The sequence below is a fragment of the Apus apus genome, chromosome 11 (genome assembly GCF_020740795.1).
Source record: "Apus apus isolate bApuApu2 chromosome 11, bApuApu2.pri.cur, whole genome shotgun sequence".
NCBI lineage: Eukaryota > Metazoa > Chordata > Aves > Apodiformes > Apodidae > Apus > Apus apus.
The window spans coordinates 18,594,346-18,611,227 of NC_067292.1; the positions used below are offsets into that span (position 1 = coordinate 18,594,346).

The 16,882-nt window shown below is 50.8% G+C and overlaps 2 protein-coding genes across 3 annotated transcripts in view; one reads left to right on the forward strand and one right to left on the reverse strand.

The window, feature by feature from the left end:
- TMEM170A (transmembrane protein 170A) overlaps positions 1-3,768 on the reverse strand; it is a 44,772-nt gene extending 41,004 nt beyond the window's left edge. Inside the window, exons 1-3 of one of the 2 annotated variants that reach the window (XM_051629296.1) lie at positions 3,645-3,768; positions 3,375-3,545; positions 208-2,808 (exon numbers count right to left, since the gene is read on the reverse strand). In XM_051629296.1, the coding sequence (XP_051485256.1) occupies positions 2,678-2,808; positions 3,375-3,545; positions 3,645-3,759 (417 nt within the window). In that variant the 5' untranslated portion in view covers positions 3,760-3,768 and the 3' untranslated portion in view covers positions 208-2,677. Of the gene's footprint in view, positions 1-207; positions 2,809-3,374; positions 3,546-3,644 lie in introns of those variants that run through there. The other variant, XM_051629297.1, reaches the window with a different exon arrangement.
- A 346-nt stretch (positions 3,769-4,114) lies between these two features.
- Positions 4,115-16,882, forward strand: part of CFDP1 (craniofacial development protein 1) — a 64,889-nt gene continuing 52,121 nt past the window's right edge. The window contains exons 1-4 of the mRNA XM_051629281.1: positions 4,115-4,210; positions 4,296-4,407; positions 4,951-5,179; positions 6,740-6,858. Coding sequence (XP_051485241.1) covers positions 4,156-4,210; positions 4,296-4,407; positions 4,951-5,179; positions 6,740-6,858 — 515 coding nt within the window. The 5' untranslated portion in view covers positions 4,115-4,155. The remainder of the gene's footprint in view (positions 4,211-4,295; positions 4,408-4,950; positions 5,180-6,739; positions 6,859-16,882) is intronic.

Sequence of the window (16,882 nt, forward strand, 5' to 3'; positions counted from 1 at the left end):
AGCCAAGCAGCAGCGAGATGTCACCTCAGGCTGCAGTGCCTGATGGACACACACACACAATTAACCAGCAGAACCAGGACATTTCCTGGCACAAACTTCCCAGGGTGGGTTTCTCCCAGCCTGTGCCAGGCAGGAGCAAAGCCCCTTTCCAAAAGCACAATCCAGGCCCCCTCGTCGCACTGCAGGAGAAACACACAGCTCCATTCCTCTCGTTCCTTAGAGAATTTACTGATAATCACCACCAGCTTAAGAAGTGTCAGTAGAAAAATAAAATTTACAGAGGATTTTTTTTTTTTCCTATCATACAAAGATTTGTTCGTGCAGCTGCAGTTTGTTCTCTCCCTCAGCACAGAGGGTGTTTGCACACAGAAAGCAGGGCCCCCCTCTACCTTCAAGCAGTGACATTTCTCTTGCCTGACACAGGTGGCTGGGCTCCCTGGCCAGGGGGTCACAGCACTGCCCAGGACACCTCAGTATGGACATTTCTGCAAGTTCTGTGCAGCTTTTGGTAAGTCTGACTGAGCAAAGTCTTCCCATGGAAGGGATCCCTCCACTTGCCTCCCCCAGGACAAGGAGCACAAAGAGAAGAGCAAAGCCATGTGGTTGAGAGGACAAGGGGGCACTGCCAATCTGGTGCATGGACTCAAGACTGCTCCTCCTTCCAGTTTTCATCTGGCTTTACTGGAGAGGGAGGTTGGGAAGGCAGCCAGGGGACACAAAGATCTCACACCCCCCCTTCTCCTGCAGCTGATTGTTCCCCTTTTATGCAAGAACTCCCTGAAATGTTCACAGCTCTTGGGCACAAAGAGGCACAACCAGCTCCAACCACTTCACTTCCAAACAGCAGCCAAGCTGCCAGCTCCTCAACTGAAGCAGATCCTCCCCTCAAAACAATTCACAGTGGGTAGAAAACAGGAAGGTTTTTTTTTTCACCCAGCACCGAGGGATTTTATTAAGCCCCCTTTTTTTTTATTTTCATTTGCTCTGAGCTCTGAACAGGATTTGTCTCTGTGGGCCTCAGAGAGGAGGAACCGTCCTCGTGCCCCAGCACGTGGCACGTGGAGAAAAGTGCTTTTCCCAGCTTAGTCCTTGCTACAGAGGGATGGCAGGAGCCTGGGAAGGGGAGCACAGGGGGTGCCCAGGACACTGGTTTCCATCATCACCTGAAAGGTAAGGTCAGACCTACCCAGTGAGAGACCTGTAATCCATCCAGGATAACTCATGTGAATGAAACCAGGTGTTCCAGGCACACACTGTGTGTGCAGCCATTGGAAATAAGTGGGAAGGGGGAAAAGACAGCTCAAGAGAGCATTATTGCTGCTGTGGAGAGGGAAGGAGAGGCCCAGCCTTCCTCCCTGGGGACGTGGTGGGAGGAAGACCAGCTCTCTACACCCATGGGGTGCTCCAGAGATCAGTATAAGTTACCCCCCCTTGGAGCTCACCCACTCAGGGGGAAGGTTCATGTTAAAGTCTTTCCTAAAATGCACAGCTTTATTCCTTGAATTAAGACAGGCTAAAATTTAATCTCAGTAAGGAGCTCCTGAAAAATACCACTCTGGAGAAGTTGGAACAGAGGGAGAAATTCTTTTCAATGCTAAATGAAGGGCCCTGCTGAGGGTTGTTCCAGCCCAGCACGTGACGTGCTACCAGAAAAGAGGATAGACCAAAGAGTTAGTTAAAAGTCATTTAAAAACAAAACAAACTAAAACAATTAATTAGAGGAGAACATAACACCTGTTGGTCTGGGGCTGTGTTCACATGGCTCGTCCCTGGTGGACTTGGGAATCACCCAGGCTCTTCCCAGGATCCTCCTAGACATTCCACCCACCGGATGAGGATGATTCCATGAGCTGGCCAGCAACTTTCAGAAACCAGTGAAGACACCCAGTTCCACCACACCCATGTAAACATGATCAGCAAGTAACAGGAGAAGAGCAGAGGAGTTTAAAAACATGAGTCTCTTTCACAGCCTGAAAATCAACAGCACACATCCCTTGGGGTTTCCAGCCTGGGTTCAGCTGTGCTTCCTCTCGGGCAGAGGGTGCACGGTGCCAAGAAGGACTCCACCATCATAAAATTCACACCACCAGGGATCCTTTTCACTCCCCCTGCCCACAGCATTCACAGTCACAGCTCTCGGCCACAAATTTCCACTCTCATGTCTCTAAAATGACTCCTTCCTTGTGCTGCACACTGTGACCAAGAGCTGGGGCGAGGAAGAAGACAAATCCATTTTCTCATTTAAAAAAAAAAAAAAATACAATAAAAATCACATTAAAAGAGCTTCAGGTTCACTGCAAACCAAGCAGCAGGAGGTGAAAGCATTCAGTGAGCTCTGAAGACATGCCATGACTCTGTAGTACTCCCCAGGACAGCTGGTGTCACATCTTAATTATGTCCCATCATTACAATTCATCACTGGTACAAGGGGCTTCCCACTGCTGGAAGTTTTCCCAGTCCTCCAGAGGAATAACGTTTCACTTGGCACTTAATGTTACCAGAAAGTAACAAAACTCACAACGTTCAGGTTAATTTCAAGGCAGGAGCAGGCCTTCATGCAGCCTGTAGCCAGTGGAGAAGCCCAGGCCCAGCCTCGCCGTGTCATTCGTTTGGGAGCCAGTGCAGGCAGGTCCTTTGATCTCCCTTGGATCTGGGAACTCTGGATTCTGAGGGAGAGCTAAAGAGTGGCTAAAATGCGTAGGAAGGAAACCACCACCACGCAGAAGGTCTGGCCCACTCCTAAAACCAGGGCTTCAAAGGGACTCATTTTTTTCCCCGCAGCTCTGTAAACGCCAGCAATGGCAGCACCTGTGGGAGAAGGGTGGGGGGGGGGAAAGTGGGAAGATGTGAGGGCTCAGGTTGGGATATATACCCTGTTGTGCCACAGGGATGGAAGGGGGAGGTCTGGATGGCAGGTGGGAGAGGGCCCTGTGCCCCAGCTGGTAGAAAAACCACAACAAACCACAGCCAGTAACACACACATCCCGGTGGCAACTGGGAATCCGGGGGGAAAACTCTGCTGGGGTGGTTCAGGACACGCTCTCCTCACAAGATCTACACCAGATCCTACACCTACATCTCCACCACGAACCACAAGCTGCAAACATCACCCAGTTCCGGGCACAGACACCGATCCTGTGGGTTTGTTGTTGTGGTTTTGTTTTTTTTTTACCTCAGGAACCCGCAAGCCCAGCTGGCTCAGCACCCCTTGGTACCCGGGCTTCACAGCTGGGATGGTTGGAGTCTCAAACACGGGGTAAGAAGGGAATAGGAGGAAAAGCCCCGGGGCTCAACGCGCTCCCGAAGGCAGCCTCTGACCCCTCACCGCCCCCCTCCCCCCTCCCCCGGCCGGTACCGAAGAGCATCTACCGTACTTGTGAGGATGCCGGCGGTGATGGGTCCCACGATGCCCATCAGCAGGAGGCTCACGGACATGAACCGCCCGTACTTGTGATGCCGGAGCGTGAAGAGCGCCAGCAAGGCGGCGGGGACGTGGAAGGAGAGCGAAGAGACCAGAGCCCAGAGGAAAACGCCGTACCACATCTCTGCGGAGAGAAGGCCCGTCAGGCCGGCCCGGGGCCCGCGGGGCCTTCCAGCCGGGCCGGCGGCAACGCCCCGCTCCGGGAAGGTACCTGAGAAGGTACCTGGGAAGGTGGAGAGAGGGCTGGAGTAGGTAGTGGTGCCATTTCCGACGCGGGGCACCAGGCGGAGGCTGAGGATCTGCTGCAGGAGCCCGCCGCCCGCCTCGCCGCCCTCCATCCCCTCAGCCGCCGCGGCCGCCCCACGGCCCGCCCCCCGCCCGCCGCGCAGCCAATGGGAAGCGCCGCTCGCTGACGGGCGTGGCTCTCAACCAATCAGCGCTCGCCGAGGGGGGGGTGGGGGCAGCCGAGCCTCGTCCTCCCCACCCCGCGCTGCCATGGGAACGGCTGCCGGCCGCAAGGGCTGCCGGGAGTCCCGTCTCTACGGAAGGAGGGGAGGAGACGCTCTAGCCGGCTGGCGGTTTCTCCTCGCTGCTCCCCGGCCCTCGGTGCGGCGGGGGAGGCGCAGCCGCTGCCCGCCCCGCTAGGGGGCGCTCGCGGGCCGGGGGGGGGGGACGCTCTGGGCGGCGGCGGGAGCGCGTGAGGCGGCGGCGGCGGCGGGGCCTGGGCCGGCAGCATGTCGGGCTCGGAGGAGTATTCCTCGGCCGAGGACGAGGACTACGTGCCCTCAGGTGAGCGGCGGGCGGGCCGCGGGGCGGGGGCGGCCCCGGTGCCGGCCCCGGTGCCGGTCCCGGTGCTCACCGGCTGTGCTTGCAGGTGGGGAGTACAGTGAGGACGACGTGAGCGAGCTGGTGCGGGAGGAGGAGGTGGCGGCGGCGGCGGACAGCCCGCGGCCCCGCGGCGGCAGGAGCAGCCGCCCCGCCAGCAGGTAGGCCCGGCTCCCGCCTCCCCTCCCTGCCCCGGTTCCTGCCCCCAGAACCGGTTCCCGGGGGGAGAAACCCGCCGCAGCCCTGCCCCGCCGGGGTGGGGAATGCTGCTCTCCCTTCCCATCCTCAGGCTTGGAGGACACTCTGCCTGGGACCCCTTTGCTCTGCCAGGAGCTCGTTGTGCCTCTGGAAAGGAGCCTTTCCGGGCCCAAAACGCTCCTCGGGGGTCACAGGTTTAGTCTGTTTTACGCGGGTTCCTGCCCTGCCCACCTTCTCTTAGCTCCCACCACATCCCGGAGGCCATGAGGCACCCACAGACACACACACCCCAGCCTGCTCCGGGGCACTGACCCACCCTGTGTTCTCTGAGCAGCATCACCTTTTCATTAAGGAGCTTCACCCCCAAGATGAGGGCAAACCCCCCCAGGTTGAACACCTCGCTGAGAGTATGAAATGCCACATTTGCTTCTCCTGTGCTCACAGCTCAGCTCTGGTGTTGTCCTGCAGCCCCTCAGTGTGTTTGTTTTAATTCTTTTGCCTTCCAGGAAGAGGAAGAAGGGAGGTCTCCTGTTAGAGGAAGAGGAGAAAGGGGAAGGAAAAGCTCAGCCCAATGAAGAGGAGGAGGAAGAGGAAGGGAATAATGTAGAGCAGGTGGAAATAAGCAGAGAAGATGAAGAAAAAAAGAAAGAGGATGCTCTTTGGGCCAGCTTCCTTAGTGATGTGGGGCAGAAACCCAAAGCAGGGGCTACGACACAAGTGGCACAAGCAAAGAAGGTAATGGGGGGGCTGGGCCTTCACCCCAGGGTGTGTGGGAAGGGACTGGAGCTTTTCAGCACACAGAGTTGGTTCTGCTTGGTACCAGGTTGCACTCTGAGTTGGGAAGAGGCTGGGTTCATCCTTCCCCGTGAGTTTTGTAAGTCTGGAGCCCCACTGTGGGGCAAAGTGGAAGCTCCTCCTGATCTGGGGAGGTCTGTGGTGCTTTTGGAGCTGCCTGTCAGCATCTCAGTGTCCCCCACCCAGCCCTGTGGGCTCCTTTTCCTGCTCCTGGCTTCTCCTTCTGACAAGGAGCAGCACAGCTGAGCTCCAGTCCAAGTTGTGCCTGTGGGCACTGCTCTCCCCCAAGGCCTTTTCTGTGGGAGTGGGGAAGAGAGGAGAGCTGTGAGAGAAATCTGGGGGTAAGGAGCTATTGGAAAGGATTTGCTTCTTCATAAAACCAGATGCACGTGTTGGCCTTGCAAACCCTTTCACACCTAAGGTGGCAGAAGGGAAGAAAGTCCCAAAACTTGACCTTCTGATGGTGGTAGACTTGACGTGGGGGTTTTTGCAGTGGGCAGCCCAGAAAGTGTTTTGGAACAGAAGTCTGGATTCCTGACTCTGTGTGCCTCTGTGAGCAGAGTTTTCCTCACTGTGAGGAACAACTTTGGGAAGGCTGCAGGGCAAGTGCAGCCTTTTCTCACAACTTCTACAAGTCCTCCTTCCACCTGAGCCCCTCTGGTGGCACTTCCTGAGCAAGCTGAGGTGGTTACAAATAGAACTGGAGAGGAGGAGTGAGGCAGAGTTCTCTTCTGAACAATTCTGCTTTTATGGATACATGGATAAAAAAAAAAAAGGAGTGGTCTTTGGAAGTTCCTCCACAGCCTGGAATAATTTATGAAGAGATGTGGTTCCTCTGTTCTCTTTGTGAACTTCCTAATTTGGGCTCAAGTTGTCTGCTTGAAGATCTCTGTGGCATGTGGTTGGTTTAGGGCAAGAATTGGGGTTTTTTGGCTTATTTATAGGGTCTGAGTTTCTATTTTGTGTGCTGCTACAAGCTGTAGTGGTGACTGAGGAAATGAAGAGGCGTGGCTGACAACTTGATAAAAGATAAGAGATTTTCTTCTCAAATTAAAGAGATGTTCTTGACAAGCAGTTTAATATCTCCAGGCTTCTCCTTGTTTTTCCTGTGCTGATGGGTTGTGTTCTCCTCTATTCTTGAGGAAAAAAATAAACCTATTTCTATGTAACCCAGCCTGGCAGGGCTTTGTTTGGGAGAACTGAACCTTCAGGCTTTTCCTTGCTCACTGAACCACACAATGTTGCTCCATCCTACACTTAATTCCAATTTCACTTCTCCTTTGGAGTCTGTTTTGATCCTTGAGCTCCAGTAAGAGCCTGGAACCAAAGTGGGGGGATTTCCTTCCTGTGGCAGGGGTGGGTTGTTTTTTTTTCTCCTTGACTTGATTTTTTTTTGAGCTCTGGTGCTCCCTGGGGTCTGCTTTGGGTCCTCAACCCCTTGAGCACTACATTTGGCCTGGCTCCACAAAACACATTGTTTTGCTTTCTCCTTCCTGTCAGGCTGAAGAAAAGAAGAGTGAGAACAACCTTCGGGAGAAACCAAAAGAGTCTGAGAAGCCAAAAGATTCAGGAAAAGTCACCATCACCAAAGTGTTTGATTTTGCTGGGGAGGAGGTCAGGTAAGTTGGCAGATGTGCCACACCTGCTGGGGGCTCTGTGGGTGCTGCTCCTCTGGAGGTGGGCTGTGAAGCATGGGGTGGTTTTCTCCTTTTTTTTTTTCCTCCTTTCCACTTTTTCAATCCTGAGCACACTCAGACCTCAAGGAAAAGGAGGCCAAGGTTCTTCTGCCTTGAGGGCTGCAGAGTATCCTTATCTGCAGACCTTGGTCTTAGCTCAACTTCCAAACCCTCCTGTCAGTTCCCTGAGGCTTCTCCATCTGGGCAGCATTTTAAAGGGTTGGCAAAGCTTCCTGGTGGCACTGCCACTGTGGAGGCTGAGACAGGGAGGGCATTTTATTCCTTTTATTTCCTTTATTATTCCTAGTCCAAGCCCTGTGCTGGGGGCAGGACATTTGCTGGCACTTCTGGTGGTGAAGTGCATGATCCACCAGGAAGATCTGCAGGCAGGAAGAGGTGTTTTGCTGCAGGGACTAAGAGCTGAGAGTGCTTTTACCTCTCAAACAGCTGCAGTGAGGGTGGTGGGTGGAGGAAAAAAATCCCCCTTTAGGCTGAGTTTGGCTCACCAGGTGCCTCTTGGGATGTGCTGCAACACGGGGCGGGTGTCTAATAAAAGGGTAAGACCAGAACTGAGGGGCCTGGGTGGACACACGTGGAATCTGGCTGTGCTGTGACCTTGTGGGTATTACCGTGGTGTCATGACTATTTTTTTTTTCACGTGTAACTGGTTTTGTCAGAATTTCTCCTCTCTTGCGTGTGACAGCAGAGGGCAGCAGTTCCCAGCAGGAACACCCACGCTCCCTGGAGCTGGAGGAGGAAGCAGGGACCTGAGGCTTCCGCTGCTCCAGCCTTTTATCTCCCGGAGCTGGGTGACAAATCTGAGAGCCATGAGGCACAGTAACGACTTCCCTGTTTCCCTGCCCAATCCTGGCTGTGGGAATACACTGAGGAGATGGCAAAGAGCTGCAGCTCTTCTGGGAGAGAGCATCCATCATGCCCTTTCCATGAAGGAAAGGCTGAGTCTTTCCCATGGACAGATAAAAATCTGCAGCAGAGTTACAGACAGAAGTTCCCTTTTCTGATGCACACTCCCCTCCTCAACTCGTTTGCCCCCCGTTTTCCTGGGCTGTTTTTTTGGGGTTCAAAGACAACGTTCTACCAGGTGAGGACAGGAGAAGCTGTAGGATCAGGTTGGGTTCTGAGGTATCCTCAGGTGATTCATGGCAGAACTGTGCTCCTGATGCACTGGAGCTGCAGGAAATCACCACACAAGCTTATTTGAAGGCTCCACATGTCCATCTGTGTGTTGTAGGTGGGGTGGCAGGTCCTAACATGACCACAGAAGTGTGTCAGTTCAAGGAGGGGGCTGCTTGGCAGGGAAATGTGCCTGCCAGGCATCCTGCAGAACAGGAGCCTGCTGCTTGTGGACAGGAATCTTTCTGGTGCCATGTTTTGGTGGAGTGTGGGACTGTTTGAAGTAAGGAGCTAGTAAAATCATCTGCCTTGAAGCTTCTTGTTTACCTGTCTATGAAAAGAAGCCCCAGGTAATTATGATGGAAGCAGAGAATTGCTCAGGTGTTGGTCTGATCCTGGCACTCCAGGTTTTTGTGAGGCTGCTGCAGGCTGGTTGTGTCAGTGCTGCTTTTGCTTTTCTTGCTAATACTACTTGGAGGGATGGGGAAACTTTCTCTGTCCTTCAAAAAGTAGCTTGCTTTATGTGAACAGAGCCTGCCCAAGGCTCCTGTGGTGCTGAGTTTGTGCTCTTGACATCATATCTTATCTGTATTTTTTTTTTTTAATGGCTATGAAGTTTTCTGGGTTAGATAAAGGTGTATTTTTCTGCACCAGTTGCTTTTCTAGTGTCCTTTGTACTGCTTCCCTCAGGGAGAGGGATTGATACAGTTTTCTACTAAATGTTTATCAAATAGGCAGGAGCTGGAGCCTGGGTGGCAGTGGGATTGTCATCCTGCAAACCACCAAGGCTGGTGTGGATTTTGTTCACAGCAGCCTTTGTATCAACAAGCTACAGAGCCAGCAACAAAGGTTACAGCCAGGTCTGGAGGGGGGTGTCTTCTGCTGGTGCCAGAGCTACAACATGCTGCTTTTCTTTGCTAACAGAGAAACCCTTCCATGCTTTCTGCCTCCTTTATTTTGGTGAAGTTCAAACCTGGAGCTCTTGCCTCGTTTGCTACATCTCGCCTCTCTAAATACCGGCAGCAGTGGGTGGAATAGGAGGAGTTAGCAGAGCTTGCAGCTGCTGGGGCTCTCCTGTAGGGCAGGAGGTGAGGGCCAGAGGGCTGGTTTTTCTTTGGAGCAGCAGGAGGTTGTGTCTGCAGGACCCCAAGGTCTGCAAATGCTCTGAATGCCACGCGCTGAATTCCTTGCCTGGGGAAGCATCTGGCAAATTGTTGGCTACCCAGGGTGGTTGTGTGTGTGTTGTGTGTGTGTGTGTTTCTGGACTGAGAGAACTGAAATGAGAGAGCTGGCTTGCTTTCCTTTCTAAGTGGTTGAGGCTGCTTTTGAGTGTTGCATTTTGAAAGCTTGAGAAGAACTCAGAGCAGTATTTCTGCACTGGTAGAATCAGGGCACAAATTTCCACAGTCTGAAGCTTTTAACAGATCGTTTAGGCCTTGCCTCATGTTGCAGGACAACTTGTTTTCTCCTGTAAGAAGATGGAATAATCTCTCTTGTGTGGTTGGAGTTGTGGAAGAGATCTCCAGCTGCAGGGCTATGCTAGAATAGTGACAGACCTTCCTCTTTTAGCTGTCCACTCCCTTGTGGGTGATTGTTGCACTTCATGTCCAGTTTGATTAGTCTGTGTTTCTGTCCATTGCTGCTGCTGAACTTCAGGTTCAGAGAATTACAAATTACCACTTCCCAAATAAAGAATCAAATCTACTGGCTTTTAATTTTACAAAATCCATACAAATGACCACTTCTCAAATAAAGAATCAAATTCTGGTGGCTTTTAATTTTATAAAATCCATTATTTAGTATGACCTGGTAGAACCAAAGCTGGTGAATCCTGGAGCTAGAACCAATCTTTAACTGCTTTCTGTGTGCTCCAGTTTGGAGTGTTTTCTGCCTGCTTTTCCTTCCCCCCCTGGTGCTCAATAGATGAGGAGCAGCAGGTGACTCTCACCCCAGTGGCTCTAATTGTGGGAGCAATTTGCAAAGGCAGTTCAGCATCTAAATGGAAGTTCAAGTTGTTTCTCACTGGCAGAGGAGATTGAGGCCCCTTTTGAAGCCTCTGGTTTATGAACTGACCCCACGATGCAGGACAGGGGGTTGCATTAATAGGGAATTGCATCCCTGGTGCTGGGGTTTATCTGTTGCAAAATGGGATTGCTCTGAGAGGAGGCTTGTTTTGTCTTTGCACTCCAAACTGCTTTGGCCCTTGGCTTTCTTTTTAAGTGCTGCTGGGCTCAGTGGATCCAAATGGTTCTTCTGTGCAGCTGTGTGTCCATCCAGGACTGCAGCAGAACATGGTTCACATCCGTGGAGCTGGCCCAGCCCTGTGGTGGGTCAGTCACAGTGTCACAACTTGTGAGGGAAGAGCAAGTCAGGCCATGGAAGGCTAGCAGGAGGAAGTTGTAGTTTGAAACTTCTGTGTACCTTTGTTTGGCTTGTGGGAGAGAAAATGGAGAGGTGTCTGGTTTGGGTGCTAATCCAGGAGTTGGGAGCCTTGTGTTTGACTCCCTGCCGTGCTCACACATGGCAGACTCCAAGTAGAGAGCTCAGAACTGGGAGCTTTCTATTTCTGTGCCTCTGTGCTTTGTTCATGTGGTTTACACCCAAAGCTGGGTTGTTCTGCTGGTGGGAATGCTTTCCTGGTATCCCAGCTCTGTTGTGCTGTTCTGCCAGTGTTGTGTTGTGCTGGCAAAACTGGCTGGTGCTGCCCCAGGGACTCTCAGCCATGTCCCTGGGAGCATTACCACAGCAGCCAAGCCAAAGCATGGCCATGGAAGGGCTCCACACTCCATCTGTCCCTGGGGAAGAGCCCTGCTGTTTTCCCTGAAAGCTGGCAAGGCCTTCCTGTCACACCTTCACTCTCCTAGAAGGCTGTCTTTTCCAGGAGCACCAGTTTTTGGGATCCAGCAAGACTCCCAGCAGGCAGGGCAATGGTGTGTGTGGTCCCTTCCTGCCCAGCCCTCACCACGGGTAGGTGGCAAGTAACCAACTTCTCAGGGGCAGTTGCTCCTGACTCCCAGAGGACTCGTGGATTAGGTTCTTTTCATTGCCCCTTGAGCTTTTTTCTTGAGCTTTCTTACTGTGCTAGCTCACTCTGAGCTTGCTTTTCAGCCCTCCCCTGTCTGGGAGTAGTCCTGAGGGCCAGAACTGTCATGCAAGCTGCATGGCCTCTGGCAGGATGCTGAGCCTGGGTCCACCTGGATGTGTTTCAGGATCTCCTCTCCATGTCTGCAGCATGACCTGCCTTCTGCTCCCTAGGTGCTGGGATAAGTGAGTGCAAAGATCCAGCTGGTACTTGCACGCTGTGTGTTGTCCTCCTGCAGAGCAGCTGATAGTGCTGAAAGCATCAGAAATTGCCAGACCACAGAGCCCTGGACATGAAGCATTAACCACCAGAGAGCTGGGGGTTTCCCTTGCATGGTGGACCTGGCATAATGTGTCTCTCTAGTCAACTCTTTCATATTTGAAGGCTGAGCAGATGGGTGAGGTTTTGCTGAGCTTGATTGTAGCTCCTCTTTTCAGGTTGAGCTCAGTAATCTTTACCTGCTTCTGAAGGGCCTGTTTCCTGGTGCATTCAGGCTGCTTTGGAAAGGATTCTTCAGTGTTTGCCTGATGAAAAGCTGGCTGCTGCTTTGAAACTTGGGGCTGGACATCTGGTGGAGCAGCAAACCCTGCATGGTGCTCTCAGCAGAAACTCAAAGCCATGAAAACCACCTGACTTCTGCTGGTCTTTTTTTAAATTTTGCTCCAAGGGAGTGATGATGACCCAGTTCCAGGGATATTGTTTGCTTTTTTTTTAGTTATTTTAGGTGGGTTTTAATAAGATATTTAGTCCAGAGGTATACACAAAGGAGCAGACAGCTCTCTGATGTGTTTAAAGTCCTTCGAGGCTTTACTGATTTAAAGAAGGAAAATCCTTAGCTTTCCTGCAGAACTTTGTGTAGCTCAAAGGACTTTTATAAGGAAGTGGTGGTATTTTCCATTTGGAATAGGAATAGGGAATTTAGAATAGGAAGGTGATGGTTCTCAGTGAGGCTGTTGCATCTTAAAAGCAAAATACAAAGCTTTAGAGAGGTACATAATGTATCTGATTAGTAACCAAATAGGTATAAACTTAAACCATTATAGTAATTACAGGGGTTTATACTGTGTGAGGCTGATATTTCAGCTGCCACAGTTGAAGTGTGAGGTGAAAGAGAACCTGGTTTTCATCTGGTGCTGTTTGTAAATGGTTCTCACCTGGGATGTTCCTGGAAAAAGTAGTTCATTACTCCTCCTGTGGTGCTGCTTACCAGGTTTGCAGCCAACCTTAAGGATTCTGGAAAACAAGATTATTCAGAAGAGATTGTTCTTAAATTAAAATTTCAGGTTGTTAAACTGGACCTTCAGTTGGATCAGTAGGTTTTGGTGGTGAAATTCATGAGCTTTTGAGCAGGAGAAGCAAAGGTGAAGTGAGGTGGCTGAGGGCAGGGCCTTGTCAGGAGCCTTTTCTGTGCCAGTAAACCCATGTCTTGGCCAACAGTGTGGATCTCCTTTGGACAGGAATGCTGGTGATGGTGGGAATTGAGCAGGCAGGGCTACAGGCCCTGTCCAAAGTTTCTTTTTTTGGTGTCCCACAGACTCCTCAAGGTCAGCACAGCCTTTAACTTAGGCCTGGCTGAGTGGGGTGGTGAGTTCTGAGCCCAGTCCTGGCCTGAGGGGCTCTTGACCGTGGTGAGCTGCTCAGGAGAGCTGTGCAGAGCTGGTTAAGGACTGATTTATTCCCTCCAGGCCAGAAGTGCTGACCTGTGCTCAGCAGAGCTGAGGTTATAATTCAGTTCTCTGCAGTTGCACAGTGCTGCTGCGTGGGGATTTCTTGCTGCTGCTTCTCATTAACTGAAGAACTGGTTTTCTTTTTTTAATCTTAGCTCATCTGTGTACTTGCTGAATGGAGAATTAACACCCATGGCCTTACTCTTTCTAACCCCAGATCTGCTGTCCTCTTCCAGAACTTACAAGGGCTTCTAGTGAGAGGACAAGGGGGAAGGGATTAAAACTGGAAGAGGGAGATTGAGGTTGGACATGAGGAGGAAATTCTTTGCTGTGAGGGTGGTGAGAGCCTGGCCCAGGTTGCCCAGGGAAGCTGTGGCTGCCCCATCCCATCCCTGGCAGTGTTGAAGGGCACGTTGGATGGGGCTTGGAGCAACCTGGGCTGGTGGGAGGTGTCCCTGCTCATGCAGGGGGTTGGATCTAGGTGATCTTTCCAACCCAAGCCATTCTGTAATTCTAAAAAAAAAAAACAACAACCAAAAAAACCCCTCAGCCCCTAGATCCCAACCTTTTTCAGGTGAGAGCAGATGGAACTGGCTGCAGGAGAAGCAGATCAGACATCTGAGAACAGGTCAAGCTTTCCAAAGTTCTTGTTCAGTTCCTTCTCAGTGGCTGTGATGTCCTCTCTGCTCCTTACAGGACAACTGAGACTAACGTTGGGAAGCAAAGGGGATGTAAGCCAAGGAGTTTAGGACACCCCCTATTTTATGTTATTGCTTTGAAGGCTGTTAAAGCAGCTGTGAGCAGGAGCCACTGCTTCAGCTTTTTCCTGGTAAGCACTTATCAGGAGTGGGGAGAATGCTGAGGCTGGTAGAGTTCATATATCTTGAGAGGAAGGGGGAAAAAAAGAGCAGGGAATTTATTCCCCCAAGTCTCAGGATTTAGAGCTGGCACAGGGAACAGTTTTAAAAATGTGTAATAGTCCATCTGTGTTCTTGCTCTGTGGTCTCAGCAAGGCTCAGTCAGACGTGTTAGGCTAATTAGCACTGAGAGAACATGTAATGCCATTAACTCTGTCCTTACCTTGTGAGGCTTTTCAGGAAGCTCAGTGGATGAGTAATAATAGCAAGGGGTTGGCAGCAGGCTTGGGCTTCTTGCTGGGTGTGAATCTTGGTCATTTGTTCTGTGCTGCTGGGGTTTGGTGCAATGCTGAGTGAAGGACAGATGCTTTTAAAATCAGAAGGAAGCTGAGAAAGCTGGATGTGCATCTCTGACTGAGGCTGCAGGGAGTGTGGTGCACATCAACTCAAGGCTGATGTGTGTGTGACATGTCCCATAAGTGCTTTTTATGCAAAAGCCTTTGCTGTGTTACTTGTACATGAGAAGGCAGGTGAGCATGAGTAGAATCTGTGTCCTGAAGCCTCAGGCTTGGAAAGCCTTGCCTTTCTTTTCCAGGTGGACAGCAAGTGATACACAGGTTCCACCAGATGAGCTGGATGAGCTTTGTCAGATTAGATATGGAAGACAATTAACTGACAGGGGCAGAGGAAGAAACCACTCATGGGTTTTTTGGTGTGCTGCTTGCAATGGCTTTGCCTACAGTAGCAAAGAAGTGTTAGGAAAAGCAAGACAAATGAATTTCAGTAGCACCTGGAAAAGCTGCTCCAAAGCCCAGCAGCCCCTTTGAGGACTTTTGTGTTGGTGAGCAGGGATGTTCCTAGGGTTTAATCTGCAGTCTTCCTCGGCCAAGGGATTCTGGGGAAATGTATTCTAGCCTCTTTCCAGTCACACACCTCTTCTGCAATGAGTCTTGCACAGTGCAGAAACCTCGGCTCGAAAGATTTTTCCAGACATTTAAGCTGAGCAGGAGGAGCCTGGGGATGATGCCTGGGGTCTGTAACACAAATCAAGCCACCCAGGGTTATGTGGACTATCAATGTGACCACTTAGAGGTGGCAGGCTACGAATGGACTGGTTGCTTTCCTACAAACAAGCACCAAAATGCTGATCTTGGCATAATGGGGTGGAAGCAGCAGCCTGTTCCTGTCCTTATGCTGTTGCTATTAGAGGTCAGATCATACCTCCATTATCCCCAGTTCATATTGGCTTTTTCCAATTTAAAAAGCAGCTATTGATTTTTTTTTTTAATATTTTATATATTTTTTTTTGGAAGCCAGTGACTGAAAACATGTTACCTTTCAAAATATGCTGAAGAACAAAAGAGTCCTGGAGGCACATTTTGATCAGCTTTTCCCTGTGTGCATCCAGTCTCCCTGATGCTTCAGAATTGCCTTGGGGACTCCTAACCTTGTCCAAGGTTGACTGGCACAATGGTGGCCCAGTGATAAAGTCACTGAGTATGCACAGGAGCTGTGATGAGGGCTGGTTCCCTCACTAGGTGTCTGCTTTTATGCCTTTTGGGGAGGGACTTTTGACAAGGGAATGGATTAAAACTGGAAGAGGGGACATTTAGGTGAGACATGAGGATGAAATACTTCAGTGGGTGGTGAGACCCTGGCCCAGGTTGCCCAGGGAAGCTGTGGCTGCCCCATCCCTGGCAGTGTTGAAGGGCAGGTTGGATGGGGCTTGGAGCAGCCTGGGCTGGTGGGAGGTGTCCCTGCCCATGCAGGGGGGTTGGAACTAGATGATCTTGAAGGTCCCTTTGAACTCAAACCATTCCATGATTCTAAGGTGATGTGAAAGGCAGTGAAAATTTGATAAACCATATGGCACATCTAGCCAGGACTCTTAAGCCAGAGCACTTGCCTCTAAAGTAAATCATGTTATGGTTTGTTTAATGGGCTTTGAGAAGGGGAATGGCCTAACGAGCAGCTCCTGGTCAGGATTTTCATTACTAGATGTGTAGATGAGGCTTATGCTCAGATGGGGAGACAAAAGCACAGAGGGGCTGTGGCCTGTGAAGTGTTGCACACTCCTGCCAGCTCTTCCCAGTGCTCATCTGGCATTCACTGACATGCTGACTCCTGCCTTCCTCCTTTATCCTATCAAGCTTTTTGGAAATCCCAAAGGAACTGAGCAGATGTCCACCTGAAAGTCATCTTCTCCTTCTAATAGGGCTTGATGCTTTTAAGGAAATAACTGAAGTGTGCTGGTGTTTCCTTTGTGTGTTTTGGCTGGTAATCAGTGGGATGAAAAAGAAGGCTCAGCTGGGATTTCCAAAGGTGGGAGGAGTCTCTAAGCATCTCTGGAATGATGGCTTGACCTTCAGATTAACTTGGGCATTTCTAGGGCTTCCAGACCTGTGGTACCTGGGTGCTGCATCAGCTTTGGCAACTGTGTTCTCCCATTTACAGGTTCTTCCAAGTGTTTTTTGCCTGTGTTGTGTGTAGTTAATGTGGAGATAATGAATAAAAAATCCCACCCTTCCCCAGCAGGTAAGGGAGGAGACACTGTTTCTGTAACTGGCTCTCAGACACTTTCCTGACTTCTAAAAATCCAGAAACAGAAGGTGCTTAGTGACCTGTTCAGCTCTCACAGGGGCTCTTTGGCTGTTAAAGGGGATTTTTTTTTTTGTCCCTCTGTTCATTACTTCATCACAGGGGCCTCAGAGCCAGGCCCAGCATTTTGCTGGTGAGCATTTTGCTCACCCTGTTTCCTTTGCTTCCAAGCTGCTGCCTCATTCCTGACAGCTCCAGGCTCAGAAAAGAGTTTTTGATGTCTGGTGAGGTGCTGGCAGAGCCTGCTTTGCATGCCTTGGGTTTTCCCTGCTGGAAAGTGCAGCTTGCAAGATGGGTATTTTATGTTTTCAGTAACTAAGAGATTCTGAAGCAGGAGGGTTTCTGTGTTAGCCTGAAGGAAGGCAAAGCTGTTTGCTGCCTTCTCATTAACACACTGCAACCCAAGTCAAACTTAGTCTGGCCTTTTCCCCATGGGGATGCTTCTGCTTTGTAGTGTGCTCCTGTTGTGATCTGTGTAACCTTTGTGCCCAGTGTTCATAGCTGTAAGTGAATTTTGAACCCCTGCATCTTGAGATCTGTGCTAATCTTTCCCTTGGGAAGAGAGGAGATCCATAACACAAACCTTCCTGTGCAGGAGTTGTGGGGTTGCAGAGATCTGATCTGCCTTG